Consider the following 27,978-nt stretch of genomic DNA (forward strand, 5'->3'; position numbering starts at 1 on the left):
GGGGCTGGAAAACGACGGCCCGCCCTCCTAGTCAGGCTGGGCGGCAAAAGCGCTGCCCTCTCTGAGGCTCGAACTCAGGACCTTCAGATTATGAGACTGACGCGCTGCCGGCTGCGCTAAGAGGGCGCCGGCGGGCCAGGGCCGGGCCGGGCCTCCCGCGAGCGGGCGGGCGGTGGGGCCGCACCTGGGGGCGGCGGGGCCTCGCGTCTATTAGCGAGGGGCGGGGCCGTGCGCGATGCGGGCCAGGACGAGGTGGCCGAGTGGTGAAGGCGATGGACTGCTAATCCATTGTGCTCTGCACGCGTGGGTTCGAATCCCACCCTCGTCGGGATTTTTGCTGCAACGGGGGCTGGGGACAGCTCGGGCCGGCCTGGCCTGCGTCCGGTGAGGAGGGGAAACAGTTAATATCTAATCTGTACCTTTAAGATTCTGAGCCCTTGTGGTGGTTTGACCTTGGCTAAATGCCAGGTACCCACCAAGTCGCTCTATCACTTCCCCCCCCTTCCCCTTTTTTTTTTTTTCAACAGGGCAAAGAGGGAAAAGAAAATAAGATAGGACCAAAAAAACCAACCCTTGTGGGTAAAACAAAAGCAGTTTTAATATAAGCAAAACAAAGCAAAGGTCCGTGTGCGGAAGCAAAAAAAACCCAAACAGATTTATTCTCTACTTCCCATGAACAGGCGATGTCGGGCCTTCTCAGGAAGCAGGGCTCCAATACACGTAGTGGTTGCCTCGGAGGACCAAGGGTGACACCCCCCCCCCCTTCCTCCTTTCTCCCAGCTTTATACTGAGCAGACGTCATATGGTCTGGAATATCCCTTTGGTCAGTTCGGGTCAGCTGTCCTGGTTGTGTCCCCTCCCAAGATCTTGCCCACCCCGTCCCACTGCAGCGGGGGGTGGGAAATGTCAGAAAGAGCCTTGGTGCTGTGTAAGCACCACTCAGCAGTAGCCACACCACCAGTGTGTTATCAACACCCTGCCAGCTCCCAACATAAAACACAGCACCATGAGGGCTGCTACAGGGGAAAACCAGTTCTGGCTCAGCCAGACCCAGTACAGCCCTTTTGCCCTCCTAGCTGCACAGAGATCAGGACAGGCTGGAGCGATGGGCTGAGGGCAACTGGAGGAGTTTCAATAAGGCCAAATGCCGGGTGATGCACTTGGGCCACAACAACCCCCAGCAGCGCTACAGGCTTGGGGAGGAGTGGCTGGAGAGCTGCCAGTCAGAGAGGGACCTGGGGGGGTTGATTGACAGCCGGCTGAACAGGAGCCAGCAGTGTGCCCAGGTGGCCAAGAAGGCCAATGGCATCCTGGCTTGCATCAGCAATAGCGTGGCCAGCAGGGACAGGGAAGGGATCTGACCCCTGTGCTCGGCACTGGTGAGGCCGCCCCTCGATGAGTGGGTTCAGTTTTGGGCCCCTCACTCCAAAAAGGCCATTGAATGACTCGAGCGTGTCCAGAGAAGGGCAACGGAGCTGGTGCAGGGTCTGGAGCACAGGTCTGATGGGGAGCGGCTGAGGGAACTGGGGGGGTTTAGTCTGGAGAAGAGGAGGCTGAGGGGAGACCTCATGGCCCTCTGCAACTCCCTGAAAGGAGGGTGCAGAGAGGGGGGATGAGTCTCTTGAACCAAGGAACAAGCGCCAGGACAAGAAGGAATGGCCTCAAGCTGCGCCAGGGCAGGGTCAGACTGGCTCTTAGGAAGGATTTCTTTGCAGAAGGGGTTGTTGGGCGTTGGAATGGGCTGCCCAGGGCAGGGGGGGAGTCCCCATCCCTGGAGGGGTTGAAGAGTCGGGTTGACCCAGCGCTGCGGGATCTGGTGGAGTTGGGAACGGTCAGTGTGAGGTTCATGGTTGGACTGGAGGAGCTTCAAGGTCTTTTCCAGCTGAGATGATTCTGTGACTCTGTGATTCTGTGATAAAAACAGCACATCCCTGCAGAGAAGGAAGATAGAGCCGTGCCTAGAGACAATGTGGTTGTACAGAGAGCGGTTCTGACGGCCCGAAGCACACAGCTCAGCACAAACTGGCAAAAGGTCAGAAATTACCAGCGAGGAAGACTTCAAGCCTTAATCAAACGACCACCAGAGAACACCCAATGACTACCACCACATTTTACAGAGCATGTGTTGTTGGGGCGAGAACTATGTAAACAGTTTCTAGGAAATCATTTGAACACTCTGGCCTTTTCTTGGAAAACTTATGCATATGTATCTATACTGCCTATATAGCCTGAGGGCTTTTAACTCGTGTGTGTGCGTTAGGAGGAGAGATCCCACACACACCCGCCGCCATAATAAAGGAATACCTGCTTAATAACTCTGGTTATTGAGTTTTCACTACGTCACTGGGGTTGGGTCAAACTCCTGCCCGGCACACGGGGACCCTGGACTCAACTCCCAGCAGTGTCTGAGCCCCAGGAGGCATCTAGTATCAATTGCCTGGTCCGCCATGTGTAAGGAACTGAAGGAATGCCTCAAACATTCATCGACACAGAAAACCTCAAGGACAAGCTGCGGCCTTTGGATTAGTCTAAGGAATGTCACCCGAGGAAGTGGGAGTGGATTTAAGGATGCACCCCCCACTCCCTTGCAGTTGCATTGACAAACTCCTTAGATAAACCTCGGAGGAGGAGACATGGACTAAACCAGATGTTTCCCCTAAGCCCGATACTTTATGGCGCCTTTGCCATTGAAGTGGTAACAAGAACAAGTGGTAAGAGGGGATCATTTCTGGGATGACTGATAAAATCTCTGGGAACAGAGGAAAAACCAAAGCTGGGCAAGGACCACCACCTCAACTGGAACCCATGCTCCACCTTTTTCCTCGTCTCTCATGGAAATGAGTTTGTGGAATCCCTGCCCCTCCTCATCTAGTATGCTAATCAGCTAATAAGATGAACTTAAAAGGGGACAGAAACTTTGCTGGGTTTGCACCCTCCACCCAAGATTATCAGACCTGAGACAACGCTGGATCCAGGGGTGGTGATCCACATTTCTTTGACTCTTCTTTCTCTCTTTCTTTTTTTTTTCTCCTTTCCTTTCTTTTCTTTCTTATAGATTTATAAGAGACCACATTGCTTATTATTCTTTTCCAAGTTTAAATTGTTCTCTACCGCAAGTAAAACATTTTAACCGGTTGTTTGGTGTCATTTCACCTTAATTTAACCTGAGGGGATCACAGAACCGTTGCGATTCTCTGGGCTTCCAGTCCGGATTGTGACACCATGGCAACTGTGTCCTCCCAACGGGAAGGTGTCACCAGTCCCCCCCACAGTAGTGTTTGGCTTTGGAAAAGGGATGGCAGGAGGAAACCGAGAGGCCCAGGCAGAAGAAATTGAAGAAGCATCTAAAAGGGCAGCCGGGTCCTGGCATGGAGGTGGCTGGAAGTCTCTTATCCAAGACTCATGGGAAAAAATCCACTCAGAAATCCTTAGAAGAGCTATTACTGCAGAAAGTTGCTGTTAAGCAGTAAAACAATAACCCTCTGAAAGAGGAGGGTGCAACTGGGAAGCAAACTGGGACTGTTCAGTGTGAGGAGGAGAAGGCTGAGGGGAGACCTCATCACTCTACAGCTCCCTGAAAGGACATTGTAGAGAGGTTGGTGCTGGTCTCTTCTCACAGGGGATTAGTGACAGAACAAGAGGGAACGGCTTTAAACTGCAATAGGGGAGGTTCAGACTGGACACGAGGGAAAAATGTTTCCCAGAAAGAGTGGTCAGAGAGTGGAATAGGCTGCCCAGGGAGGGGGTGGAGTCCCCATCCCTGGGGGTGTTTAAGGGTCGTTTGGATGAGCTGTTGGGGGATGTGGGGTAGGAGAGAACTTTGTAGAGTCGGGCTGAGGGTTGGACTCGATGATCCGGAGGGTCTTTTCCAACCTGAATGATTCTGTGATTCTGTGAAATGAAGCATGATGCCATGATGAAATGGATACCTTGGGGAGTGAGGGCAGAGAAAATGGGAAGGGACTTCCCTCAGAGGTGTGGGTGAACTTGTCTGTTTATTTTAACTGCAAAGAAAGAAAGAAAGATCAAAAGGCAGAGTGCAAATCCCATCTTGCACGCAGTGGAGGCCTGGAGCGGGAGAGAAAGGTGCCCTGTCCCCACACCGTCCCAAGCCCCAGTTGGCGCTGGGATACATGGTGGCTCTGGGTGAGCTGCCTGGAGAGGGACCCAAACAAAGAGGTGGTGGATCAGGTCCCAGCACCCCACCCAGCAGGGAGATTAGCCCTCCCGTGCAGCTAATCCTGGCTGTCTGACAGGTCTGGGCACCCTGGGAAGGTAACTGAGATGCTGTCACGTCCCTTCTGCCAGCCCTGCTAGGTATAAGAAGCCTGTCGGGCCAGCTGCAGGAAGGGCAGCCATGCTGGGGGAACAGGTCCTGCTGCTGCCCATGGGGCTTGCCGGTGCCACAGGGCAGGGACAGGAGTGGGACCTGGGCGGGAGGGATGCCTCAGTCATCACCGTATCCAACGGGGGACCCTGGGGAGACTGGGCCTGGCCAGAGATGTGTCCCAAGGACTCCTACGCCAGTGGCATCGGCTTCAAGGTTCAGCCACTGTGATGGTGCCCACGGCCAGTCTGGGGATCCTGCTCCTGTGGGCAGTTAACCCCCCACCTCTGTCCCCTCACAGGTAGAGCCGCCCCAGGGAGTGATAGAGGACGGACACGGTGCTTAACAGGATTGGGCTGCACTGCTCCCATGGCAGAGACCCCGGTGTCAGCTTCACAGCCGAGTCCCAGAGCGACAGGTGAGTCCCCATAGGTCCCCGTCCCCTCCCCGTGGCTGGAGAGCTTCCTTTGTGGCTGCCTCCTCCTCCTGCACCCCCCAGCCTCTGCACCGACCATCTCTCTCCCCCGTCTAGTTGGGGCCACCAGTCAGAGGCCCACTGGTGCCTGAGTGATGAAGTGGCCGTCACCAGTGCCTGCTTTGCCTGCTCCGGTGGGCACATCCCGGAGGGGCCAGGGTCCACCTGGGGCCAGCAGGGCGGCTGGAGCCCTAACTGTCCCAGGGTGGTGTGTGGCATTCAGATGCAGCAGGATCCTGCACAGGGGCTGAAGAGGGACAACACGGCCCTGAATGATCTGTGTCTCTTCTGGTGCCCCTAACAAGCGCTGGAAACCTGTTGCAGGGCACCCAATCCCATGACCCAGCCCCTCAGCAGAGCTGGTGCCCAGGGTCCCCTCTCCCAGGACCCCACATCCACCAGGAGATGCCTTAGCCCTGGTACCCTCAGGGGGCACCTTTCCCTTATCCCCCTGGGCTCCATCATTGAACAAGTGCTGCTGCTGGCCCCCCAACACCTACCCTGCTCCCCAGAGGTGCTCCCAAGTCCTTTCTGCCCTCACCTAGACTTCCAGATATTCCCCAGCATCTCCAGGACTGTCCCTGTCCTATCCTGAAATGAGCTTTTGGTAAAAGCATGCACCCAGACTGTGCCAGGACAGCTTCATCACTGGGAGGGGGAAAACTGGGGCAGAGAAGTGGAGAGCTGTGGCTGGCCCTGCCAGGACGTGGGGATGCATCCCCCACTGAAGGGGGTAGCTGAGAAGTCACCTCTGGACCCTCTTCGAAGGGCAAAAGAACAGGAGGCTGCAGGCACTGGTGGAAATCCTGATGGGGCAGAAGGAAGTGGGGCCACCGGTGACCCCTACTTCAGTTAGAGACCCCCAGCAGTGCCCCCAGCTTGGGGCAGGGAGGAAAAACAGCCCCCAGGCCCAGGCACCACTGGGAGTCGAACCCAGGATCTCCTGTTTACTAGACAGGCGCTTTAACCAGCTGAGCCATGGCGCCCACCTGCCCCAAAGATGTGGGGTGCCCCCCAGACATGGAGTGCCCCACAACTATGGGCTGTGCCATGGCTATGGCCCCTGCTGAGTCCCTGTCCCCATCCCACTGCCACCCCGACACCAGGGTCACCCTGCAGGACCAATGGGCCTGGGCACAGGGTTGGGATGGCAGAGATGGGGGACAGTCCTGTGGTTACACAAAGCTCAAAGCCCCAACGACTGTGGGGTGTCCTTGGGGGATAAAAATTGACAGCTGGGTCCCAAATGAGCTCGCGCTGGCCAGGGGAGAGGGGGGTGGTGGGTGCCCAAAAGGAGGGCTCGTCCGGGAGTTGAACCCGGGACCTCTCGCACCCTAAGCGAGAATCATACCCCTAGACCAACGAGCCGGGGTGTGCAAGTGTCCGGGCACCCCCAGCCTGTGCCGGGCACTGGGGTGCTGGGGGGGCACTGCTGCCCAGGGACACGGTGCCCCAGGAGCCGCTTTCTGGGGCTGGGCCCTGCCCCCAGCCCCTGGGGAGCAGAGCGCGGCTGAGGGGGTGTGTGGGGATGCACCGGCCACCCCAGACACTTCCCCACTTCCCAGCACAACGGGGTGCCCGGGGGTGCCCGGGGGGTGATGGGGGGTGGGGGGCAGGTGTCCCCCCGGGGAGCACAAGGCTGTGGCTGTGATGGCCGAGGGGTGAAGGCGTTGGACTCGAAATCCAATAGGGTTTCCCTGCGCAGGTTCGAATCCTGCTCACAGCGAGAGCTTTTACCTTCTCCTTATAGGAGCCGGCTGGGGGGAGCAGGAGCAGGAGTGGGAGAGGGGCCTGGGGTCAACAGCAGCGCCAGCCCTGCACCGCACCTCTTCCCTGCTGCTCCCTGGAGAGTGAGGCAAGGTAGGGCAGAGAGCCATGGACCACGTGCCCTGGGGCCAGGTGAAATCCTCCCCTCTGAGGAGGGACTACCATATAGGCTGGGGACCCACAGCCATGGGGCGTCAGTTGTGGGCTTGTCTGCAGATGCTTTTACCAGTGGGTCAGCTGGGACCCACACCGAGCCCAGGGCTTTGGGGCAAATGGGGAGGGCTGGGGAGTCCAATGCAGGTTTGGGGTACGGTTCCACCTTCAAGTAAAAGAGAATCTGGGTCCAACTCCCAGGGGAGGCCTCCCTTTGGGCAAAGTCTGCCTGGGTTTTCTCTGGGAAGCACTGAGTTCATTTGGGGTCAGCTGTTGGCTTTTGTCCCCTTGTTCCCCCCACAATCACCACAGCTTTGGGTTGGGCATGACGAGTGGGGCACCTCCCTCTCTCCAGGGTCCTGGCATTGGGTGTGGGCACCCACTGTGCACCACTGCTGTCCCCCCCAATCCTGGGCCAGATGTGCCCACAGGCAGCCCCAGGACTTTTCTGGGGGTTCCGGAGGGCTCTGCCAGTCCCACAGCTGGCAGGGAGGGGGTTCTGGGAAGGCAAAAGACATGGAGATGCTGGGGGTTGAACCCAGGGCCTCTTACATGCAAAGCAAGCGCTCTCCCGCTGAGCTACATCCCCCTGCCCATGGGCAGGGCTGCACCCAGGGGTCCCCACTGATGCCCGTGGTCCAGTTGCCTCCATGGCCACTGGGGCTAGGGCGCTTATGTACTGTGGCCACCTCCAAACAGTGGCCCAACGTCCTGGGCACAGTAAGATGGACTTCCCTGCTCCAGGCTGTGCCAGGGGCAGAAGGCAGCATCAGCCACCCTCACCAACACCCAAAATTGTGGGGCATAGATGCTAGGGGTGCATTGGGGTGCAGCACCCCGGCTCGTTGGTCTAGGGGTATGATTCTCGCTTCGGGTGCGAGAGGTCCCGGGTTCAACTCCCGGACGAGCCCTCCTTTTGGGCACCCACCTGCCTTGCCTGGCATGTGGGGCCATGGCATAACCAGAGCACGATGAGGGCAGTAGTGCCCAACCAGAGAGGGGTTGGTGCCATGTCCTGGCTGGGTGTGTCCCCCTGCACAGGGTGGACCCCCAAGAGCTGACTGCGTTCCCTGAGGGTCTGTTTTTGGAGTCAGCACCCTGGGGGCAGAGCAGGGTGAGCAGTGGGCAGTGGGGCAGTGGTGGGGGGTGAGGGGAGTTGTGCAGGCCTCCACCCCTGCCCATACAGAGGAGATGTAATTCAGTAGCAGAATGCTTGCTTTGCATGTAAGAGACCCTGGGTTCAACCCCCAGCATTTCCATGGCCTTTCCCCCCGACCCTGATACCTGTTTTCTCCCTGGGCATCACTGGAGGATGCTTCCCTTTGGTGCCCGTGTCGAGGCTCTCTGCTGTAACTGGATTTTTTCCCAGCCATTCATGAATACCCCCAGACGTTCCCCTTTCCCAGCCCTGGCACGTGTGGGTACTGGGGCTACCGAGGGATAGAGGGACTGTGCAGATGTCCCCACACCAGGCTGGGGGACATTTCTCCTCAAAAGCAGACTGCAGAACAAAGCCGGGGTGTCAGTGGCCCACGGGGAGGCACCAGGGGCTGTGATGGCCGAGGGGTGAAGGCGTTGGACTTGAAATCCAATAGGGTTTCCCTGCGCAGGTTCGAATCCTGCTCACAGCGAGAGCTTTTACCCACGGTGGGATGGGGTGGGGGGCCAAGGCAGCCCCAGACCACAGGAGCACGCAGTGAGGAGAGCGAAGGCAGACTGCTGCCCTTCTACTGTGCTGGGCCTGGGGGACCCTGGGTCCAAGTCCCAGATGAGCCCTTCTTTTGGGCATGCACAGAACCTGTGGGGATGGGGCATGGAAAGGGTGACCTGCCCAGTACAGGGGGGACAGGCAGCTTCCTTGGCCACATCCCCTCTGCTGGGACGGTCCCACTACTGCTGGGAGCGAGGTGCTGCCCGCGGCCCTGTGGGCAGAGACACAGCTCAACCATACCCGGGCTTGTCCCCTTCTGGGTGGGGAAGGGGCTGTCAGGGCAGTGGGGGATGGCAGAGTGTGGCACTGCTGTACCACATCCCCCGTGGGCAGCTCTGCCTGGGACGTGGGGAATCCTTCCCTGCTTTGGGGATGCCTTCCAGAAGTTCAAGTGGAATTTATCACCACTGTCCTGTGGAGGTGGTGGGTATCAGGGAGGCAAAAAAACCTGGAGATGCTGGGGATTGAACCCAGGGCCTCTTACATGCGAAGCAAGCGCTCTCCCACTGAGCTACATCCCCCTGCCTCATAGCTACTGGCACCTGGGGGTCCTGCTGCCCACCCTGGTCCTCTTGGTCCCACGGCTTTTAGAGCCAGTGGCCATGTCCAGGTTCCAGCCCTGCAGCCAGGGCAGAGCAAGGGGGACCTTCCAGCTGTGAACTGGGGCCAAAACCAGCTTGCGCAGGTCCCATCCCGTGCCAAACAGTTCCCTGTGTACTGAAGCTCAAGCAGGGGGGTCCTACCCCTCTGTAGCACACAGGCTTGTTGGTCTAGGGGTATGATTCTTGCTTTGGGTGTGAGAGGTCCCAAATGCAACTCCCAGACAAGCCCTCCTTTTGGGCACTCGCTTTCCTTGGCTGCCGTGCGTGGCCCCAGCCCGTGGTGGGACGAGGGGTTGGGGTAGTGTGAGGGCACTGGTGCCTGATGCAGTGGGGATAGGCAGAGTGTTTGGAGGGGACATGTCCCCACGGACAGGATGGAGCCTCTTAGAAGCAACAATTGGGATGATGGAGGGTCTGGTTTTGGTGTCAGGGCTCTGGGGGCAGTGCAGGGTGAGGAAGGGGCAGTGAGGGAGCAGTGCGGGGTGAGGGGAGTCACTCAGACCCCCACCCCTGTCCATGCAGAGGGGATGTAGCTCAGCGGGAGAGCGCTTGCTTTGCATGTAAGAGGCCCTGGGTTCAACCCCCAGCATCTCCAGCTTTTGTTCTCCCAGACGCCCCTCCCTGCTGGCTGCGGGGCTGGCAGAGCCCCCAACAGCCCTAAGAAAAGCTCTGGGGCTGCCTGCAGGCACAGGTGTCCTGGGAATGCTTCCTGGCACCCACGGCCTGCGGGGAAATGCCTGTGGCCATTTCCCTCCCCTGCCAGGGGACTGCGGGGTGTGGGGGCACCTGGTGTCCTGTGTCTATGGGGCTCAGGGTGTCTCTTGGGGTGAGTTTTGGTGGTGGTGGGAGCAGCTGGGTGGGAGGAGGGTGGTGGGTGCCCAAAAGGAGGGCTCGTCCGGGAGTTGAACCCGGGACCTCTCGCACCCTAAGCGAGAATCATACCCCTAGACCAACGAGCCAGGGTGTGCAAGTGTCCGGGCACCCCCAGCCTGTGCCGGGCACTGGGGTGCTGGGGGGGCACTGCTGCCCAGGGACACGGTGCCCCAGGAGCCGCTTTCTGGGGCTGGGCCCTGCCCCCAGCCCCTGGGGAGCAGAGCGCGGCTGAGGGGGTGTGTGGGGATGCACCGGCCACCCCAGGCACTTCCCCACTTCCCAGGAAAAGGGGGCAGCAACGACAGGCTGGGGCAGTGGGAGCTGGGGATGCACAGGCCAGGAGGGATACAGGCCCCCTCCAACGTTTTCCAGGATTTGCATCCTGGATTAGGTAGGGAAGTGACATTTCCCCACGATGCTGAGTGGAGTCTTCCACATTACTTCATCCCTTGTCGAGCTGGAGGAGCTGATGCCTGGAGACCAGAGAGGAGAGAGAGGGCAGCACCCTGGGGCATCCCCCACCTACACTGGGCAGGCTTGGCCTGTGTGGTGCCTGGGGCCATGGGACTGTGGGGAACAGGAGCTGGGCTGGGTCCCCTCTGCGCATCCCATCATGTTGGTCTAGGGGTATAATTCTTGCTTAGGGTGCGAGAATCCCAGGTCCAACTGCCAGATGAGCCCTCCTTTTGGGCACCCACCACCCTCCTCCCACCCAGCTGCTCCCACCACCACCAAAACTCACCCCAAGAGACACCCTGAGCCCCATAGACACAGGACACCAGGTGCCCCCACACCCCGCAGTGCCCTGGCAGGGGAGGGAAATGGCCACAGGCATTTCCCCGCAGGCCGTGGGTGCCAGGAAGCATTCCCAGGACACCTGTGCCTGCAGGCAGCCCCAGAGCTTTTCTAAGGGCTGTTGGGGGCTCTGCCAGCCCCGCAGCCAGCAGGGAGGGGCGTCTGGGAGAGCAAAAGCTGGAGATGCTGGGGGTTGAACCCAGGGCCTCTTACATGCAAAGCAAGCGCTCTCCCGCTGAGCTACATCCCCCTGAAACACCCTCTCACCTGCCTTTCTCATCACTCCCACAAAATACCTCTCACCTCCCCAACCTCCTGCAGCTGCTCACCGTGCCCTTCAGGCCTTTCTGGACACTGCGTGGCCCTCCTGGGCCATGGGGCCGCTGACGGACCTCTCACTGCCGCGTCGACACAGGAGCACACCAGGGACACGCTTTTCTGCACACAGCCCCCACGCACACCTGCCCACTGGGGATGTGCTTGACAGCCCACACACGCTCTCACATCCCCCACTGCCCCGACAGACCCTTCCCCACCCACATGGGGACCACACTGCCTATGCCTGACCTCTGCCTCTCACCACAGGGCCACGGCCAGCACCTCGCTCCCGGCACTGGCAGGACTGGCCCACCAGAGGGGACGTGGCTGACCTGGGGAAGCCGCCCGTCCCCCCTGTGCCGGGCAGCGTCGCCCCATCGGTGACCCGTCTGTCCCCACACAGGCTGTGCCCGGCAGTGCTGCCCTAAAGGAGGGCTCGTCCGGGGCTTAGACTGGGGATCTCTCGCACCCTAAGCGAGAATCATGCCCCTACCAAGGAGATGGGATGCGCAGAGGGGACCCAGCCCAGCTCCTGACCCCCATGGCCCCATGGCCCCGGGTACCGCACAGGCCAAGCCGTGCCCAGCGCAGGTGGGGGCTGCCCTCTGCCTCCCCTCTGCTCTCTGCACATCAGCTCCCCCAGCTCGCCCAGGGACAAGGCACAGGGTGATGCAAGGGACTCCACTCAGCATCTCAGGGAAATGCCACTGACCCCACCTGTGCCAGGGTGCAAAACTTGGAAAACATTTGCAGGGGTCTGTGTCCCTCCTGGCCTGTGCACCCCAGCTCCCTCTGTCCCAGCCTGTCCTTGCTGCCCCCTTTTCCTGGGAAGTGGGGAAGTCTCTGGGGTGGCCGGTGCATCCCCACACACCCCCTCAGCCGCGCTCTGCTCCCCAGGGGCTGGGGGCAGGGCCCAGCCCCAGAAAGCGGCTCCTGGGGCACCGTGTCCCTGGGCAGCAGTGCCCCCCCAGCACCCCAGTGCCCGGCACAGGCTGGGGGTGCCCGGACACTTGCACACCCCGGCTCGTTGGTCTAGGGGTATGATTCTCGCTTAGGGTGCGAGAGGTCCCGGGTTCAACTCCCGGACGAGCCCTCCTTTTGGGCACCCACTGCCCACCGCAGCCCCTCTGGGCACGCATGGGGTGACACCCCAGCTGGGTGGCTCTGCCCAGGGCTGCGGTGCCGACGGTGATGACACTGCAGCTGGGCTTCCCTCAGCAGCTCTGCTGCCCACCCTGGCACAGCTACTGGCAGCCCCTGACCAGCGGCTGCATCCAGAATATCAGGCCCCTGCTCTGCCCCGGAGCCATCCCCCTCCCTGTCCTGGCCCCATTCGCACCCGTGGGCAACCAAGGGACACCCAGTGCCTGCAAAGCCCCATGGTCAGCAGCTCTGGGGGGCTGGGGAAGGGAGTAGTGGCAGGGATTTTCTGGGAGTGATGACAAAGCCACATCAGAGTGGGACATCAGCTTTGGGGGATGCCCCATGGAGGAATATGGAGGTGGGTGATGCTGCAAAGCACCAGCCATGTCAACCTTGGCAAGAGCCAGGGAGGTGATTTTGAGGAGAAAAAGCCCTGGAAATGGTGAGAATTGGAGATGCTGGGCACTAATGTCCCATGGCCACCTGCAGCTGCTGCATCCACTGATCAGGGATGGCCAGAGGGACCCCCCTGCTCCCAGAGTGTGCCGAGAGTCACACACCCCCTCAGCTGCCCCCAAGACCCCAAATCTGCGTGGAGCACAGGGGCTGGGGGCACAAGGGGGTACAGCACCCTGGCTCGTTGGTCTAGGGGCATGATTCTCGCTTTGGGTGCGAGAGGTCCCGGGTTCAACTCCCGGACGAGCCCTCCTTTTGGGCACCCACCTTCCCCAGCAGTTCCTGCAACCATGGCCCAGCTGGGGCATGTCGAGGGCAGCAGTGTCCAGCACAGAGGGCTCAGTGCCACGGCCTGCCTGGCTGCGTCCCTGTGGGCAGGAGGGACCCCCAAGATCTGGCAGTGAGTGCCCCACCCCGAGGGTCTGGTTTTGGTGTCATGGCCCTGGAGCAGAGCAAGGTGGGCAGTGGGGAAGCAGTGGGGGGTTCAGGGGATTTCCCCAGGCCCCCGCCCCTGCCCATGCAGAGGGGATGTAGCTCAGTGGGAGAGCGCTTGCTTTGCATGTAAGAGGCCCTGGGTTCAACCCCCAGCATCTCCAGTTTTTGTCTCCCCAGACCCCTTCTCCCTGACAGCTGTGAGGCTGGCAGAGGCCCTCAAACCCCTTAGGAAATCTCGGGGGCTGCCTGCAGGCACTACTCTCCTGGGGATGCTTCTTGGCACCCGCAGCCTGCACAGAATGCCCAAGGCCCTTTCCCTCCCCTGCCAGGGCACTGCGGGCTGTGGGAGCACCTTGTGTCCCTTCCCTACGGGGCTCAGGGTGTCTCTTGGGGTGAGTTTTGGTGGTGGTGGGGGAAGTGTGGTGGGTACCCAAAAGGAGGGCTCATCTGGGAGTTGGACCTGGGACCTCTCGCATTCTAAGTGGGAATTATACCCCTAGACCAACAAGATGGGGTGTGCGGGAGGGACACAGTCCAGCTCCTGTCCCCCACGGTCACGTGGCCCTGGGTACCGCACAAGTCAAGCCATGCGCAGTGCATCTGGAGGCAGCCCCAGGGCGCTGCCCTCTCCCTCCCCTCTGCTCTCCAGACATCAGACAAGGCACAGGGTCATGATGGCGAGACACATGACATCTCAGCAACATGGTCCACACCTCCCCATCCCACTCCCCTTAATGGCTGTTTCCTCACCTCTCCCGGGTCTGCAAAACCTGAAAACACCATGAGAGTCTGTGCCCTTTCTTCTTTGAGGCCATCACAGCCCCAGTTTGGGGCATTCCTGGGGACTCAGCCATGAAGTGGGTTTTCTGGCGCAGGAGCTGCTCCCTAGGGCAGGGCTGGGGCTGTCCTGGCTGCCATCACTCTCCCACAGCAGCTCCCCCAGAGGCAGCTGGGACTCCCAGCGTGGGTACCAGGGCGGCGGGTAAAAGCTCTCGCTGTGAGCAGGATTCGAACCTGCGCAGGGAAACCCTATTGGATTTCGAGTCCAACGCCTTCACCCCTCGGCCATCACAGCCACAGCCTTGTGCTCCCCGGGGGGACACCTGCCCCCCACCCCCCATCACCCCCCGGGCACCCCCGGGCACCCCTTTTCCTGGGAAGTGGGGAAGTGTCTGGGGTGGCCGGTGCATCCCCACACACCCCCTCAGCCGCGCTCTGCTCCCCAGGGGCTGGGGGCAGGGCCCAGCCCCAGAAAGCGGCTCCTGGGGCACCGTGTCCCTGGGCAGCAGTGCCCCCCCAGCACCCCAGTGCCCGGCACAGGCTGGGGGTGCCCGGACACTTGCACACCCCGGCTCGTTGGTCTAGGGGTATGATTCTCGCTTAGGGTGCGAGAGGTCCCGGGTTCAACTCCCGGACGAGCCCTCCTTTTTGGGTACCCTCATCCCCACTGGTGCCTGGGACCATGGCTTTACTGGGACAGGGCGAGGGCAGCAGTGTCCAGCACAGAGGGGTCAGTGCCAGGTCCTGCCTCCCCGTGGGACCTTGTGGATGCTTCTCCATGGGCAGGATGAACCCCCAAGTGTTGATAGTGTCTAATTTTGGGGTCAGGGCCCTGGGAACAGAGTGGGGCAGTGGTGGGGGGGGAGGGGATTTGTCCAGGCCCATGGGCAGGGGGATGTAGCTCAGCGGGAGAGCGCTTGCTTTGCATGTAAGAGGCCCTGGGTTCAACCCCCAGCATCTCCATGTCTTTTTTCAGGGAGAGCCCAAAAGGAGGTGTCATCAGAGAGTTGAACCTGGACCTGGGCCTGTGCCAGGGACATCCCCAGTGTAGGGTCCCCTTTGGCAGCTGGGACAGCTGGAGGGTGCTGCAGAGCTGTGTTTCATCCTCCGTGTTTCAGACTTCCCGCTGGGTGTCCGTGGCTGAGCAGGTCTCAGTCCCACTCCCCAAGTCCCCTTCCCAGTGCTGGAGCCCATCTGAGCCAGGCCAGGAGGAGGCAAATGGAGCTGGGTGAGCACAGGTGTCACCAGCACCCGTCGTGCTGGGGAGCTGCTCTCGGCCACTCTCCCCCTTGATGTGTCTCACACAGCTCTCAAGAAACCGGAGACTTTAGGGGTGCCTGGGCGCTTAGAGGCTGCACTGAGATTATCTGGGTTGGCCTTTGGCACTCATGGGTGAACTGGGCAGGTGGGCAATATCCTGGGGACCCCTGGGATGCTGGGGTGAGCTGAGCAGCCAGAGAGAGACCCAAGGCAGAGGCAGTGGCCTCAGGGCAGTGCAGGGGCTGGGGCAGCTGGCAGGGCTCTGCCAGGGAAAGAGGAGGAGGGTAGCAAGTTCCTGCAGGGGCTGGGACCCCAAAACCCAGCTGATGGTGGTAGGGGACATGTTGGGCTCCCTGTGCCAGGGGACTGGGTCAGAACTGGGGCTGCTTGCATTGACAGATAGAAAGGCTTTGGGGGTGGGGTACCCCAGACCTGGGGCAACAGTGTGGGGCATGGGGAGGGGGAGTGTGGCTGCAGGTGGGCAGAGGGTCAGGTGTGTTGGGGGGGCACCCCATGTCTGTGGGGCAGGTGGGCGCCATGGCTCAGCTGGTTAAAGCGCCTGTCTAGTAAACAGGAGATCCTGGGTTCGACTCCCAGTGGTGCCTGGGCCTGGGGGCTGTTTTTCCTCCCTGCCCCAAGCTGGGGGCACTGCTGGGGGTCTCTGCCCTGCCCCCTAACAGTGGAGCCCCCCACCCCTCTGTCCCAGGGAACCCCACTCTGGAGGGAAGGCGTTTCCTCTGCTCCCTCCCCCCTGGGAGCTCACAGTGGAGAGAGATGACCCAAACTATTTCTAGACCCCAGGGGATTTGGGAAATAAAGTGGTAGATCCAATGCTGACTGGAGCCCCACCATCTTCCCCATTTATTTGCACAGCTGGTGCTGAATCACGCAGAAAAACCCTCTGGACAGAGGTTGGGGGCGGTGGGATGGTGGTGTGGGGGGTAGTGGAGACCTGCAGCAAGTAACAAAGCCCAGGGCACACGCTTTTATGGCAAAAATAAATGCCACTTTGCCCTTTGCCATCCTCTGAACACAGGGAGAGAAGGGACCATGGAGAGGGGCAAACGAGCTGCTAGCACTTGGTTGCTGCCCTGCCCAGCTGCCCTGCGACAGGGAGGTGGGCAGTGGGCTGCCATGGCCAGGCAGATGGGCTACCAGGGCTCTGCCTGCCCAGCCTGACTCTCCAGGGGACACTCTAGACAACCAGCCACAGGTTTGCAGCCTTTGGTCAAAAAAGAAGAAAAAAATCCCCAGAAAAGCACCTAGAACAGGGGACGAGGTGGCCGAGTGGTGAAGGCGATGGACTGCTAATCCATTGTGCTTTGCACGCGTGGGTTCAAATCCCACCCTCGTCGGGGCTCTGGGGATACCCCACCCAGATGGGGATAAGTTTTTGCTGCAGCTCCCAGTGTGGCTGGCTTCCTTCTGCCTCTCTCTGATTTTTTTTGTTCTGCCATGTCAAATACCTGTCTGCCCCTGGGTTGCTGCTTCCACTTGTTGAACCTGCTCCCGGTTGCTCAGAGAACTGGGTTGCCCTTCAGTGCAACGTGCCAGGCCCCACACGCTCCCCTGCAGGAGCAGGCTACCGACCCTCTCCGTTTCCTGAGCTCTCCTGCCAGCTCGCTAAGTCTTTCTCCAGGAGGTAAAGCACCAAACCGTGGCCAGGGAAGGTCAGCCACAGGCTGGCTGGGCAGTGATGTGGGCACATCCCGAGCTTGTGCTCTACTTTATTACCTTCTGCTTTCTGTCAGCCGATTTATTCCTTTCTGCATCTCACACATAAGCCCTGGGCATCCCTGTCATGCTGATGGGAGCCAAAAGCCATCCCTGGACAAAGCTGTGTCTTGCTGAGCCATCGCCACATCCTACAGGTTCTTTTTCTGAGGGTGGCATAGCTGCTGCGTGCTGGCAAGCTCCCTCCTGGGTCTGCAGCAGTGCTGGCAGTGCAAGTTGCTGGGGAGAGAAGAGGGCGAGCTACTGCAAGATGAAGAGGAAAGAGGTAAAAAATAAACCTCACCTGCTGGGTATTTGACTGCTGAAATCCCAGCGGTCTTGCAGAGGGGGAAGCCTTGCATTCCTCAGAGCGTGTCTGTGCTTCGGTGCAGCTGGGCAAACGTGTTGTGCCAGCCTTGCAGGTGCCTTACCCGCTCCCGCCCCTTCTTTCCGCAGATGAGGATGTGGCCAGGCAATGCCGTGGCTTGGAGGCAAGGCGAGGACTCTCAGGCTGCCCACACTGCAAGCCCTGCACTGGCTTTTTGACCTTCCCTGGGGCCACGTTTCCTTCCCATGCCTTGGGGAGGTGCTCCTGGGGACCAGCTGGGAACTGCTTCCCTCTGTCAGCCTCCCCCAAGCCAGAAACAGTGATCAGGCTGCAGTGAAACACTGGCCTCATCCTGTCCCGCTGCTGTGAGACACTGCGGTGCTTGGCCACTTTCGGTGCATGGGGGTTACAGCCCCGGAGAAACAATAACTCACAGCTGGATGTGGTGAAATGGGAAGAGGTGGGGGGTGCAGGCTCCTCCTCAGGTGGTGGTGTATGGCACGGGGGCTGCTGCAGCAGGATGGGACCGGGGGGCTTGCCAGGCAGAGGCAGACAAGAGAGGGGACAAGCTGACTCCCTTGGGACACCCTTCAGCCCTGCTGGGCTTTATCCGCCCTGGCACATGCGTGCCTCCACCCTGGTGTGTAGTGATGAGGCCTCCTTGGGGGACCGTGCCAGCCTCAGTGACGCTGTGGAGCATCAGCCCACCCAGGGACCTGGCAATTACAGGTGGCGGCATGAAACCAGATCATCTGCAGCCCCAGGGTGGCACACGGCAGCCGGGGCCTGGCTCTCCACAGTGGCACCGGCTGGACTCTGCTCCCTGGGATGCACACAGTGGCCCTGGAGCACACCGAGCCTGCCCTGGCAAGGGCACAAACAGCCAAGGATGCTCCGTGGCTGTGTGGAGGGGCAGCTGCCCCAGGGGGTCTGTCTGTCTGTGCCAGGATGCTGCCTCCTGGCACCAGCGTGTCCCGCTCGCCCTCAGCCGCCTCAGCGCAGTCCCCGCATGTCCCACTGCTGGCAGGTCAGCTGTGGCCCTGGGCGAGCATGCTGGATGCAGGTGTCCCTTGGAGATGGGAAGCAGTGGGTCTGTTGCTGCTCCAAAATGTGCCTTTGGCTTTCAGGAGAAGTTTGGGGCAAGCTTCTACCCTCCAGCCGGTCCCAGAGACATCTAGTCCTTGGGTTGTTGGAAATCAAAATGCAAAGTGGTGAAATTGGTGTTGCAGAGTGCTGCTGGGGCTGGTGATGAGAAGGGAAACAGCGAGTATTGGTCCTGGGCCGTGTTTCTTCTCATGTCCTTATCTGCAGGAGGAACCAGGGCTGAGATGGCCACACATCCTGGATCCACTGCAGAAGTTAAGAAAATGGGTCTGACATGTTTGGTTTGGTGAAGTTTTCTCATTTTTGTGGTTCCTCCAGAGAAAGTCATGTCTCAAGCAGAAAGTGCTCATTCCCTGAAATGAACAGGGGTTTGGAGAAAACAGCCCTTGTCTTTCTTCCAAATAGCTGCATTTCCAGGAAGAGTTCTTTCCCCTCTGGTTTTCCTGTGCTTTAATCTCATTCATTACACAAATCTGATTATTTTAACTTCCTGACACATGACTTTTGTTTCCCCTTCTTCAGGCAAAGGTCTTGTTCAGTACACAGATCCACTCACATTCAGCAACATGCCCTCTCTAAGTACCCCTGTGCATTTATTTCAAGCATCACTGCGTCTGTGGATATTCTTCTGGGACACCTAAACTGGGTTGCAAAACATGCAGTGAGGCTGCAAATCAGAAGATCCCAGCCTGTGTCTGGAAGCCTGGAAAGGAGTGCTCCAGGAAGGGCTGTTTTCCCTGGGATCATGGCAGTGCACAGAGGCACAAAAAAAAAACCAAAAAAAGAGAGATGGAAGATGTTTAGTGAAGTGGAAGAAACCCTGACTGGCAAAAGAAAGGTTTAATTCTTAGGCTGTGGGTCGGAGGTGCACCTGTGGCATCATTTTCTCATTCAAGAGTGGTGCAAAATGCAGCAAAGTAAAGCTTTATTTTAAGCTCACCAAATTGCTGTTTAGGAGGTCGTGATGAACCACAGCCTCCTGCCTTACTCCAGCAGGCTGCAATGTGGCTTCTGTCTGAAGCACGTGTCCTCCGCTGCACCTCGGAAAAGCTGATTTTCTCTTTCCCCATTCAGAATGATGTTAAAAAGAGCTGGGCTTGACTCCAGTGCCACTGAAAGGCCTATTTGCCCTGGCAGGCAGGGCAGGGAGGAGTAATTAGGGACAATTCAGTGCTATCAACCATGGCTCTGCAAGGCCACATCACCCTTAGGAACTAAAATGACCCCCAAAACCCTACAAGGTGTGTCTTTAACAGTGATGCTGACAACCCCTGGCTCCACACATGCATAGTACATGTGCCCCAGTACTGTCATGGTTTATTCCAGGGCAGAAGATGTTTGTGCCTTCATCTGGGCTCTGCTGGCATGAAATGAAAAGCCTTCTTCAAACTTTCCTTGCCCCTAGAGCCTGATGGCTCATTCCCCTGCTTGGGACCACGCCAGTGACTCCCTCTCCCCAATGTGCAGGTGATTCACGTTTAAGTGCAGGTCGGGACTTTTGCGACTCCCTGGCTGTTTAGCAGCTAACAGGCTTTCAGCAGAGCAATCCGGTGTCATGCTGCAGCCTGTAATTAAAAATGTCTTGATGATGTCACTCCATCACAAGAAAGCATAGCTGTGAACTTCTGGCTCACCACTGTTAGCATATCCAAAGAGCAGGATGGAAAGGCTCTTGGCCTCAGAAATCAGCTCACTGCGCAAAATCAGTCAGTTTTGGTGTGCGTCGTCTTCAGGGGTGGACTCCAGAGCCCATGATTACTTTGCTTTTAAAATTTGATGTGTCTTCCAAGCAGAATTCATACCCCAGGCATGAGGAATAGTAACAAAAAAAGGCAAAATGCTCGAAGTGGATCCAAAAGCGTTAACAATTTGCTCATGCCAGGGTAACTCAAGTCCCTGTGTCTCTGTCTGTAGTACCTGGACATCTGGGGCGGTAGAAATGCCCTCTGGCATTTTTCTTCCAGCCGTCTGTGGTTCCCCAGCACCTTCACCCCTGCACCCCCCTGGTTTTCCTGCCATCGATGAGGTCACCTTTACAGGGTTTACCTACAAATGTATGTTTTTCTTGTGTTCAGCCTATGTCCCTGAGCTCACCTCAGGTGCACTGGGGAGCACTTGGTTGTGCTCGGAGGAAGGTGGGGAGCGATGCGCCAGGGATGTGCCTGCCCTAAATTCTGCTGAAACACTCTCCTGCCTGGTGGCATAAGACCAAAAATGTACTTTGGCCTTAGGAAGCAAGGTAATTAATGCCTGTAGCCCAAATCATTTCAATCTTACTCAGTATTAAATGGAAGCAAAACATGACAGATGAAAGAGGGAACTGTTTAATCAGCCGGGGGAGCTTTCCAGGAGAAAACTGTCGGTTGTTGGGAAGTTTCAGGCGGAAGGTATGCACCCGCTCCCCTGGGGGCTGGGACTCCCTATAAAACCCCGTGTGACTCCCGGCCCCACCACCCGCTCCCAGCTGCTGCCGCTGCCTCTGCCTGGGTAAGTCGAGACAGGCTCCGTCTCCTCCCCACTGAGCTGTTGCTTTCACCGATGCCTTGTGCCCGGTCCTCCGCAAGAGTTCAAGGTTTGTTACCTGCCTCCCTCCCGCCTGTGGAGGATGCTGGGGAAGGGTGTATTTCTGCTCCAAAACGAGGAGTGCAAGGGGTTGTGGGATGCAGGGCTTGCAGGATCCGTAACCACATAGCAGGGTGCATCCTGCGTGGCTTTCCTGTTGAAGGAAAGAAAAAGAATAGCACATGCCCAGGTTGCAGGGATAGGTGTGTCCCTGATAACGGAAGGGCATCAGAGGTCCCTTATATTTTGGGATGGGATAGCTCAGCTCATGTGAAGTCCAGCTTGCTCACATTGTATTGATTTAGGTGGGTTTTGCTACCACCAGATGCGTCTCGGTAAGCATTTTGCTTGCTGAAGGCTTGCTGTCAGCTTGAAGGCGTGTAGGAGTGGGTCTGTTCTCAGTGCTCAGAGTCTGGTGCCTCCAGCTTCCCCAGACGTGCAGTCCAAACCAAACTCCTTGTTTTCTCCTGAGCAGGTTATGGGGTGAGGGAAGGGGGAAGCTGGCTCCTGCCCATTTGGGAAGCGTTCCTTCGGCGTTCCTAAACCATCCAAACTCACCCTCTAACTAGTTTTCCCACACCTCTTATTATGGGAGCCACTGAATGAGGGCTCAGCAGAGATGGACCAGCCTCTGCCTTACATTTATACCCTGGCTCTGGCTTTCAGGTGTACGTCCTCGCCGTGCGATGTCCTGCTACGACCTGTGCCTGCCCTCCTCCTGTGGTCCCCGGCCACTGGCCACCAGCTGCAACCAGCCCTGCTTCCGCCGCTGCGGGGACTCCACTGCCGTCATCCAGCCCCCCACCGTCGTGGTCACCCTTCCCGGGCCCATCCTCAGCTCCTACCCGCAAAACACGACGGTGGGGTCCACGGCATCAGCAGCGGTTGGGAGCTACCTCCGGTGCTGCGGGGTCCCCGTGGCCTCCGGTGGTAGCCGGGGGCTGGGGAAGGCGGGACTGCTGTGCCTGGGCAGCGGGCTGTAGGGGTGTCCCTGGCCACCTCGGGAAGGACAAACGAAGCACAGGACCAAGACTGGGGAAGAGGACTAAGGAAATGCCCATGGGTTTCCCAGCTGGGGGGGGCACCTGCAGCCCCCCCAGGAGGAAAAGAGCTATGCGAGCGTGTTACTTGAGACCGTGCCTCTGTATACCTTTATCTCGCTAAGCCTTACTTTATATTCCCACGTAGGTGTCACACCCTGCAGTGCTACACAACATTTGCTGCTGGCTGGGCAAAAATGCTTTAGGGGGCTGTAGACAGAAGATGATAGTCATGGGGCAGTGGGGCAGAAGAACACCTTGTAGGGATTGGCTTGTCCTGGAGTGGGGTTTATCCATTTCTTTACCGAGCGCTGGAAATGCACTTTTCATACTCTGAACTGGTTTATTCTCCTTCTCCTTCTCATTAAAGTCATGCTACATCATAGCCTGAGTCTTCTGGTGTTCCTTGTGCCTCTGGTCTGGAGGGGTAACCTGCTCTGGAGGCCACTTGTTGCTGGAGGAGGGAGGTTTCTTTTTCATCTGAAATGGGAGTTCCTGCTGCTCAGCTCCACACTGTACTGACATAAGTGTGTGGTTTGCTGTGACCAGCCTGAAGGCAATTTTCTCAGCCTGGAAACCTCTCCTGCTGCCCTATAACAAGTGCCATCTTAGGGATGACTTCCCACAGGAGCAGACTTGTTGCCTATTCCCTCAAGGAGTTGGGAGCACGAAGGTTTGACATTTCAAAATGACATTTACCCTGCCTTTTGAAGCAATTTTTTGAGGGAGCTAAGGAGGATGGATGTGGGGTCAGGGAAGAAAGGCAGAAGTGGCCTTCTTGGGAGATGCTTCTTTGGAAGGTCATCCTACGCCCAACTCATCCAGTGTTTTATGGGTGACAATTAAGAGTAAAAAATTCCTAAGATATATCAGGGCTGCTTCAAGCATTAGACTTTTTATTCTTACTCTTTACAACAGCATGTAGCAAAAGGGGCCTTATACAAATAAATATGTACTGACTCAAACCCAGATAGCCCAGGTGCCAGCGAGGCATGTGGTGTGTCTACATGTGATGTATCTCCTAAGGAAGCAGCAGAAACATTTTGTTCTGTGCTGCCGCCTGCACGCATAGACATGCATATGTACAGGCATGGCTGCAACATTGGCCTTGAGAGAGTCCTGTGAATAACATGAGCTGAATGTCCCTGTGCTAGCTCCGTGTGACAGCTCAGGGAATGCCATCTCACCCTGCATGCAGGTGCACCTTGTCCTGCAGCCCATGTCTGCAGCAGCATCCCCGGCCCCCTCAGAGAAAGAGGGGTGCCTGTGATGTGAAACGCGCTGCAGGGTTACCCAGACTTCCTCTGGACACAGATATTGGGAAGCCCAAATTTGCTGAGACCTGTGACTGAGCACTGATTGATCAGAGGTGTCGTGGGGAGAGGCATCCTAACATTTCTCAGAGACTCCAAGCATGAGGACACTCAGACCTGTGGTAATGCCATCGGGACAGATATAGAAACGTAATAACAATGACACGAAGAAGCAACTATAGTTTACCCGTGTGCTCCAGATACAGAGGCAAGAGCAACAGCTGGACTGGCACACAGCAGGGAGCTGTTGCTGGGTAGAGAGCCCTGCAGGTCCCGTGCTTGTGAGCTGCTCAGTTAGAGGAGGACAAGGATAACCCCATTCCCATCCCCAGCCACAGCACGGTGAGCTCCATACTGAGCTCTTCCCAAAGACTGGGACACAAGACTTTAGTTGAACACATTAAAGAATCAGAGAATAATTTTTTTACAGGGAGGGGATGCAGGTGTTTCTGGAAAAAGATGTCAGGCATTGAGTAAAGCCATGTATCATCAAGCAGAACCTTTTCAGCTGATGAAAGGAGGAATAAGAGTCCTACATGGGTATTGTTTAAATACCCTCTCATACCTTATGCATTTTGGTAGTGTGACGATTTGCATAAAGCTGATGAGTGTTTATAATGAAGGATTATGCTGAGCTTGAAAGCATGTTGGTCTTCAAAAGCCTTTAACCAAGCTCAACTGGTTTTATTGCTCAGGAGGTCTTCACAGAGGTGCTCCTAATTTGGAGAATATTTATGTGGCAATTGCTCAGCAGTCAGAGCACCAGGAGAAGAGAGGTGTGGCTTTGCATCCTTCTTCCAAGGACTGCTCAGATATTTTTATCCCAGCTCCAGAAATTGCCTGTGGAGATAGTATGCAAAATTCTCCTGAACACTGCAATGAGGAAAAGCATTGGATTTCTAGCAAAAGATAAACAGATAATAAAGATTAGAAAGCTGTAGGCATCTGGAGCTTGTGCAACCATCCTCCATCAGTCTGTTGCACAGGACAGTCAGGATGGAGCCAGTGGAAAGAATAATGACATTTTTATGCAGCTTTTCTCTGAACAACTCCACTGGTGAGGTTATACAGATCGGTTTTTTTCTGATGATCCAGTGTCTTAAAGGAGACTAAAATCCATGCAGCCCTTGATTTGACTTGAAAATTGTGATGCCTTAGTGCAGACAGAGTTGGGGAATTGAGGATCTCGGTGCCCTGCAGGGCTCCCTGTCCTGAGGGACCTGGCACCCTGTCTCCCACGGGTGCTGTGACACCCGTCTGGGAGCCGTGCCGTCTTGGCTCCCAGCTCAAGAGCTGTCCTGAATTCACTCCACCATGTATCCCCCCAGCCAGTGCTTGCCCAGGGCAGGACCCCACAGACCTGCTGATCAGGCCCTAAAATACAGGTTCCTCCAAAGACAGTGCAGCCAAAGGCTCTGGTGAGAAACAGAGAACTGCATGCCAAGACTGAGATGAAAAATAATGCTTAGCGGCTGGAAGGACACACATGGAGGGAAATAGCTGGGTCCTGGGGTTTGGTCCCAGCTTTGCCTACTCATGGCTTTCAAAAGCAGCAACAGCAGCAGCATTTCTCAGAAAAGCCTGGAGCATAGCCCTTTGGCTATGCCTGCATCTGTTGAATTTCATGTCTCCTGCTCATCTCCCATCTTCTCTCACCTGCTCATGTCCTTAGAGGAAACCTTCTCCCTGCTGTCTCTCAGCATCCTCCTCCGGCAGCAGTCATTGCGTCCTGGAGACCCCTATTTCCCTTCATTTTCTTTCTTCTGTCCTTTGCTTTGGTGAAGCCAACTGCACCAGCAGAAATTACAGTGCCCAAATCAACAGGGCCTGGCAAGGTGATGGTGGTAGCTCCCCATTGCAGGGTCACATCCATGGGGGTGTTGATCTCCTCTTTGGGGTGTCTGTAGCCATGGGGACACCCCAACCTGCACCACCACATGTGGCAAATGGGCTTGCTCAGGTTCCTCTGCATTTGCTTGTTTGGGGAAGCCAACAGAAGCAGCCAGTGAGCATTTTGTATGGTGGTGGGTAATTTGCCCCCCCCTGGGGATGGAGGAGGTGGGGAGCAGGGATGAAGTCATGGTTTGAGTTGGAATGATGGAACAATGGAAAAACATAGAGAGTTGTCATGGAAAAGGGAAGACTGGTGTGAGTAACAAGCGAGTGGGACCATCAGGAGCGGAAGTCCAGGACAGCATGGAGCTAGTGATAGGGATGGAGGGATTGGTGGTGGCTGAATGATTGCTGGGTCAACAAAATACAAGCACATCAATCTGTGGCTTCTCTGTGCATCCATATGAGAAGACAAAAAACGTGGTGACTCACAGCAGTGGGATGGGATGAAGAGCCAGATCCACTGCCTGTGCCTTTGCTGGGTTGCAGAAGGTGTATCCCACCCCAGCACCTGGGCACCAACCTGAGGGCAACACCACCAGGAGGGTGAGCTGGCTTCCACAGGCAGTGTCCCTCATCCTCCTAGCTGGGGCAAACACCCCTGGCCAGAGCGCTTGGGGACATGCCCCTGGAGCTGGGAGCCCGCAGGCATGGCAGACTGAGATGGGACTTGTTTGTCAATAAAAATCTCCTTCCTCGCACACCAAAGCCTGCAACACAATTTCCCACAAAAGCAGAGAGGACACCTGCTCTTGGGCTTTAGGAAAGGGAGAGAAAGTGGTTGCATGGCTGGGATAAGAAGGAGGAGAAGGCACCACTGAGAGGACATCCCACCCCAGGCACCTGTGGACTGACTGCAGGGCAGGGGCTCGCTGCTCTTTCTCGGGGTGCCCTCCCTGCCATGCAAGCGCCCTGTGTCAGCCTGGGGAGCCAGACAGGCGATGGCTCCTGCAAGGGCTCTGGTTCTTCCCCAGGGCTGGAAATCCCATAAAGCAGGAAAATAACAGGCCACCCACATGTATGAGTCATGGGGGAAGAAGCATGCAAATCAAAGGGCACTGGCACCCTGGTCTTGCCCTCCTGGTGCTGCCCATGGGAGCAGGGCACACAAGACTTGCACCCCAGCGATCCCACAGCCCTGTTGGCTCCGCCAGAGCCGTGCCTCATCACCGCTCCCGGCTGTCCTATCTCCCATTCTTCTCTGAGCCTCTCCCCCTGGGGAGGGCAGACCTCAGGGGGAGACAGGGATGAGTGCAATGAAAGCAGAGCCCGAATCCCAATGGTTTACAAGGTCCCGGGAGTGAAATACTTGTGGATTTGTGTTTAAAACTCAAGAATTGTTCAGTTAAATATTCCAAGGCTGTTAATTCACATTTGCTGAGAACTAGACGTCTGCACATTCTCCGAAGAGGACCAGGGTGATGTGGTTATTGCTGCATAAGGTGGCTGGTGTTAGCACTGGATACATGGGCTGAAGGAGCTGGGCAGCCATGGAGGCTGATATGACATGGAAATCATGGGGGTGCAGTGCTTCCCCTGCCTGCTCCTCCCCCCTCCTCCGTGATTTGAAGGGCAGGGGAGAGGAGTGAGGCTTGCCTGCACTACCTATGGCTGATCCATCCTCTCGGTTCCCCGGGGTCAGCTCACGGGGTTTGAATGTGCCCCAAGGAGGGAACCCTTGCTCTGGCACAGCACGCAATGTGATATAATCAGCATCACAGACTTGCTGTGGGCAGGTTGTCTGAAAATCAGCTCTTCACCCTGTTCCCCCCGTGACTGTCCTGCGTGGAGGGGGGTCCCTACCAGCTGGGGCTCCTGCAGCAACTTGGCTTCCCAATCCAGCACAGCTACAGGCAGCCCTCGGGGACTGTGTCCAGAAAGAATTCCCCTGTCCTGCCCTGGAGTTGTCCTCCCAATCTTGCCCCCCATGGCACCCGTGGGAGACCTGGCACCAGCACTATGCTGACCCCCATGGCTGGCAGCTCCCGGGGGCTGGGAAAAAGGTATGGCTGGGGGAATTTGCTAGTAATCTGGCACTCGCAACTCCTGTCCCTTGTCCCAAAGCCACACTGGCATCCGTGGGGCAGGGGAGAGGGAGATCCTTAGCCCTGGGACCACGTGAAGTGGGTCTCTGAGGGGTGGCAGTGGGAGACGAGGACACCCAGGAACCATCACCCTCTGCCCAAGGCCACGGGTAGATGGAGCACAGGGGCCAAGGGCAGGGAGGATGGTTCTGCCCTGGCTCGTTGGTCTAGGGGTATGATTCTCGCTTCGGGTGCGAGAGGTCCCGGGTTCAACTCCCGGACGAGCCCTCCTTTTGGGCACCCACCTGCCTTCCCTGATGGCATGTGGGGCTGTGATTAGGGCAGCAGTGCCTGGCACAGTGGGGTTATCCCACATCCTGCCTGGGTACAACCTGACCGGGCAGGATGGACCCCCAAGAACTGGCATTGAGGTGCTCCTGGTGCAGGGGGATGTAGCTCAGCGGGAGAGCGCTTGCTTTGCATGTAAGAGGCCCTGGGTTCAACCCCCAGCATCTCCAGCTTTTGCCTCCCCACAATCCACCCTCCATGCCATCTGCGGGACTGGCAGAGCCCCCCAGACCCCTAGAAAAGTTCTGGGGGTTGCCTGTGGACATGGCTGGCCTGGGGATGCTGCATCCCCAGCCTGCAGGTGTGCTTGGGGAAAAACACAGCCCCAGGCACACCCTTAGCCCCAAAATTTGGGGGTGGGACAGAGAGAATGGGGGTGCAAAAAGCATGCAGCACCCTGGTTTGTTGGCCTAGGGGTATGATTCTTGCTTAGGCTGTGAGAGGTCCTGGGTTCAGCTCCTGGACAAGCCCTCCTTTTGGGACAACCCCTCCTTTGGGGACTGCATCCCTGCCCCTCTCTGCAGACCCCGTGGAGGAAGGTCAGCCCTGGCATCCCTC

The 27,978-nt window shown here is 57.6% G+C and overlaps 1 protein-coding gene, 22 non-coding genes and 1 pseudogene across 23 annotated transcripts; 16 read left to right on the forward strand and 8 right to left on the reverse strand.

Moving 5' to 3' along the window:
* Positions 1-53: 53 nt before the first annotated feature.
* TRNAM-CAU (transfer RNA methionine (anticodon CAU)) lies at positions 54-126 on the reverse strand. Its single transcript has one exon. It is a non-coding gene; the product is annotated as a tRNA-Met (tRNA).
* A 120-nt stretch (positions 127-246) lies between these two features.
* Positions 247-328, forward strand: TRNAS-GCU (transfer RNA serine (anticodon GCU)). Its single transcript has one exon. It is a non-coding gene; the product is annotated as a tRNA-Ser (tRNA).
* Positions 329-4,357: 4,029 nt separating this feature from the next.
* LOC141944917 (vitelline membrane outer layer protein 1 homolog) lies at positions 4,358-5,103 on the forward strand (annotated as a pseudogene).
* Positions 5,104-5,714: 611 nt separating this feature from the next.
* Positions 5,715-5,788, reverse strand: TRNAT-AGU (transfer RNA threonine (anticodon AGU)). Its single transcript has one exon. It is a non-coding gene; the product is annotated as a tRNA-Thr (tRNA).
* A 310-nt stretch (positions 5,789-6,098) lies between these two features.
* On the reverse strand, positions 6,099-6,170 carry TRNAP-AGG (transfer RNA proline (anticodon AGG)). Its single transcript has one exon. It is a non-coding gene; the product is annotated as a tRNA-Pro (tRNA).
* Positions 6,171-6,446: 276 nt separating this feature from the next.
* TRNAS-CGA (transfer RNA serine (anticodon CGA)) lies at positions 6,447-6,528 on the forward strand. The gene has a single exon. It is a non-coding gene; the product is annotated as a tRNA-Ser (tRNA).
* Positions 6,529-7,239: 711 nt separating this feature from the next.
* TRNAA-UGC (transfer RNA alanine (anticodon UGC)) lies at positions 7,240-7,311 on the reverse strand. Its single transcript has one exon. It is a non-coding gene; the product is annotated as a tRNA-Ala (tRNA).
* A 250-nt stretch (positions 7,312-7,561) lies between these two features.
* On the forward strand, positions 7,562-7,633 carry TRNAP-CGG (transfer RNA proline (anticodon CGG)). Its single transcript has one exon. It is a non-coding gene; the product is annotated as a tRNA-Pro (tRNA).
* A 638-nt stretch (positions 7,634-8,271) lies between these two features.
* Positions 8,272-8,353, forward strand: TRNAS-UGA (transfer RNA serine (anticodon UGA)). Its single transcript has one exon. It is a non-coding gene; the product is annotated as a tRNA-Ser (tRNA).
* Positions 8,354-8,882: 529 nt separating this feature from the next.
* TRNAA-CGC (transfer RNA alanine (anticodon CGC)) lies at positions 8,883-8,954 on the reverse strand. Its single transcript has one exon. It is a non-coding gene; the product is annotated as a tRNA-Ala (tRNA).
* Positions 8,955-9,558: 604 nt separating this feature from the next.
* Positions 9,559-9,630, forward strand: TRNAA-UGC (transfer RNA alanine (anticodon UGC)). The gene has a single exon. It is a non-coding gene; the product is annotated as a tRNA-Ala (tRNA).
* Positions 9,631-9,922: 292 nt separating this feature from the next.
* On the reverse strand, positions 9,923-9,994 carry TRNAP-AGG (transfer RNA proline (anticodon AGG)). The gene has a single exon. It is a non-coding gene; the product is annotated as a tRNA-Pro (tRNA).
* Positions 9,995-10,881: 887 nt separating this feature from the next.
* TRNAA-UGC (transfer RNA alanine (anticodon UGC)) lies at positions 10,882-10,953 on the reverse strand. Its single transcript has one exon. It is a non-coding gene; the product is annotated as a tRNA-Ala (tRNA).
* Positions 10,954-12,042: 1,089 nt separating this feature from the next.
* On the forward strand, positions 12,043-12,114 carry TRNAP-AGG (transfer RNA proline (anticodon AGG)). Its single transcript has one exon. It is a non-coding gene; the product is annotated as a tRNA-Pro (tRNA).
* Positions 12,115-12,798: 684 nt separating this feature from the next.
* Positions 12,799-12,870, forward strand: TRNAP-UGG (transfer RNA proline (anticodon UGG)). Its single transcript has one exon. It is a non-coding gene; the product is annotated as a tRNA-Pro (tRNA).
* Positions 12,871-13,144: 274 nt separating this feature from the next.
* On the forward strand, positions 13,145-13,216 carry TRNAA-UGC (transfer RNA alanine (anticodon UGC)). Its single transcript has one exon. It is a non-coding gene; the product is annotated as a tRNA-Ala (tRNA).
* Positions 13,217-14,048: 832 nt separating this feature from the next.
* Positions 14,049-14,130, reverse strand: TRNAS-CGA (transfer RNA serine (anticodon CGA)). The gene has a single exon. It is a non-coding gene; the product is annotated as a tRNA-Ser (tRNA).
* Positions 14,131-14,405: 275 nt separating this feature from the next.
* TRNAP-AGG (transfer RNA proline (anticodon AGG)) lies at positions 14,406-14,477 on the forward strand. The gene has a single exon. It is a non-coding gene; the product is annotated as a tRNA-Pro (tRNA).
* Positions 14,478-14,726: 249 nt separating this feature from the next.
* TRNAA-UGC (transfer RNA alanine (anticodon UGC)) lies at positions 14,727-14,798 on the forward strand. Its single transcript has one exon. It is a non-coding gene; the product is annotated as a tRNA-Ala (tRNA).
* Positions 14,799-15,626: 828 nt separating this feature from the next.
* TRNAT-AGU (transfer RNA threonine (anticodon AGU)) lies at positions 15,627-15,700 on the forward strand. The gene has a single exon. It is a non-coding gene; the product is annotated as a tRNA-Thr (tRNA).
* A 668-nt stretch (positions 15,701-16,368) lies between these two features.
* Positions 16,369-16,450, forward strand: TRNAS-GCU (transfer RNA serine (anticodon GCU)). Its single transcript has one exon. It is a non-coding gene; the product is annotated as a tRNA-Ser (tRNA).
* A 5,038-nt stretch (positions 16,451-21,488) lies between these two features.
* Positions 21,489-21,785, forward strand: LOC141944919 (feather beta keratin-like). Its single transcript, XM_074872236.1, has one exon. It carries the CDS (start codon positions 21,489-21,491, stop codon positions 21,783-21,785), a length of 297 nt encoding a protein of 98 aa, XP_074728337.1.
* A 5,503-nt stretch (positions 21,786-27,288) lies between these two features.
* Positions 27,289-27,360, forward strand: TRNAP-CGG (transfer RNA proline (anticodon CGG)). Its single transcript has one exon. It is a non-coding gene; the product is annotated as a tRNA-Pro (tRNA).
* Positions 27,361-27,518: 158 nt separating this feature from the next.
* TRNAA-UGC (transfer RNA alanine (anticodon UGC)) lies at positions 27,519-27,590 on the forward strand. Its single transcript has one exon. It is a non-coding gene; the product is annotated as a tRNA-Ala (tRNA).
* The last annotated feature ends 388 nt before the right edge of the window (positions 27,591-27,978 follow it).

The sequence above is a fragment of the Strix uralensis genome, chromosome 6 (genome assembly GCF_047716275.1).
Source record: "Strix uralensis isolate ZFMK-TIS-50842 chromosome 6, bStrUra1, whole genome shotgun sequence".
NCBI lineage: Eukaryota > Metazoa > Chordata > Aves > Strigiformes > Strigidae > Strix > Strix uralensis.

Coding starts and splice junctions, on each gene's coding strand:
- LOC141944919 (XM_074872236.1), top strand. CDS start 21,489: ATGTCCTGCTACGACCTGTGCCTGCCCTCCTCCTGTGGTCCCCGGCCA.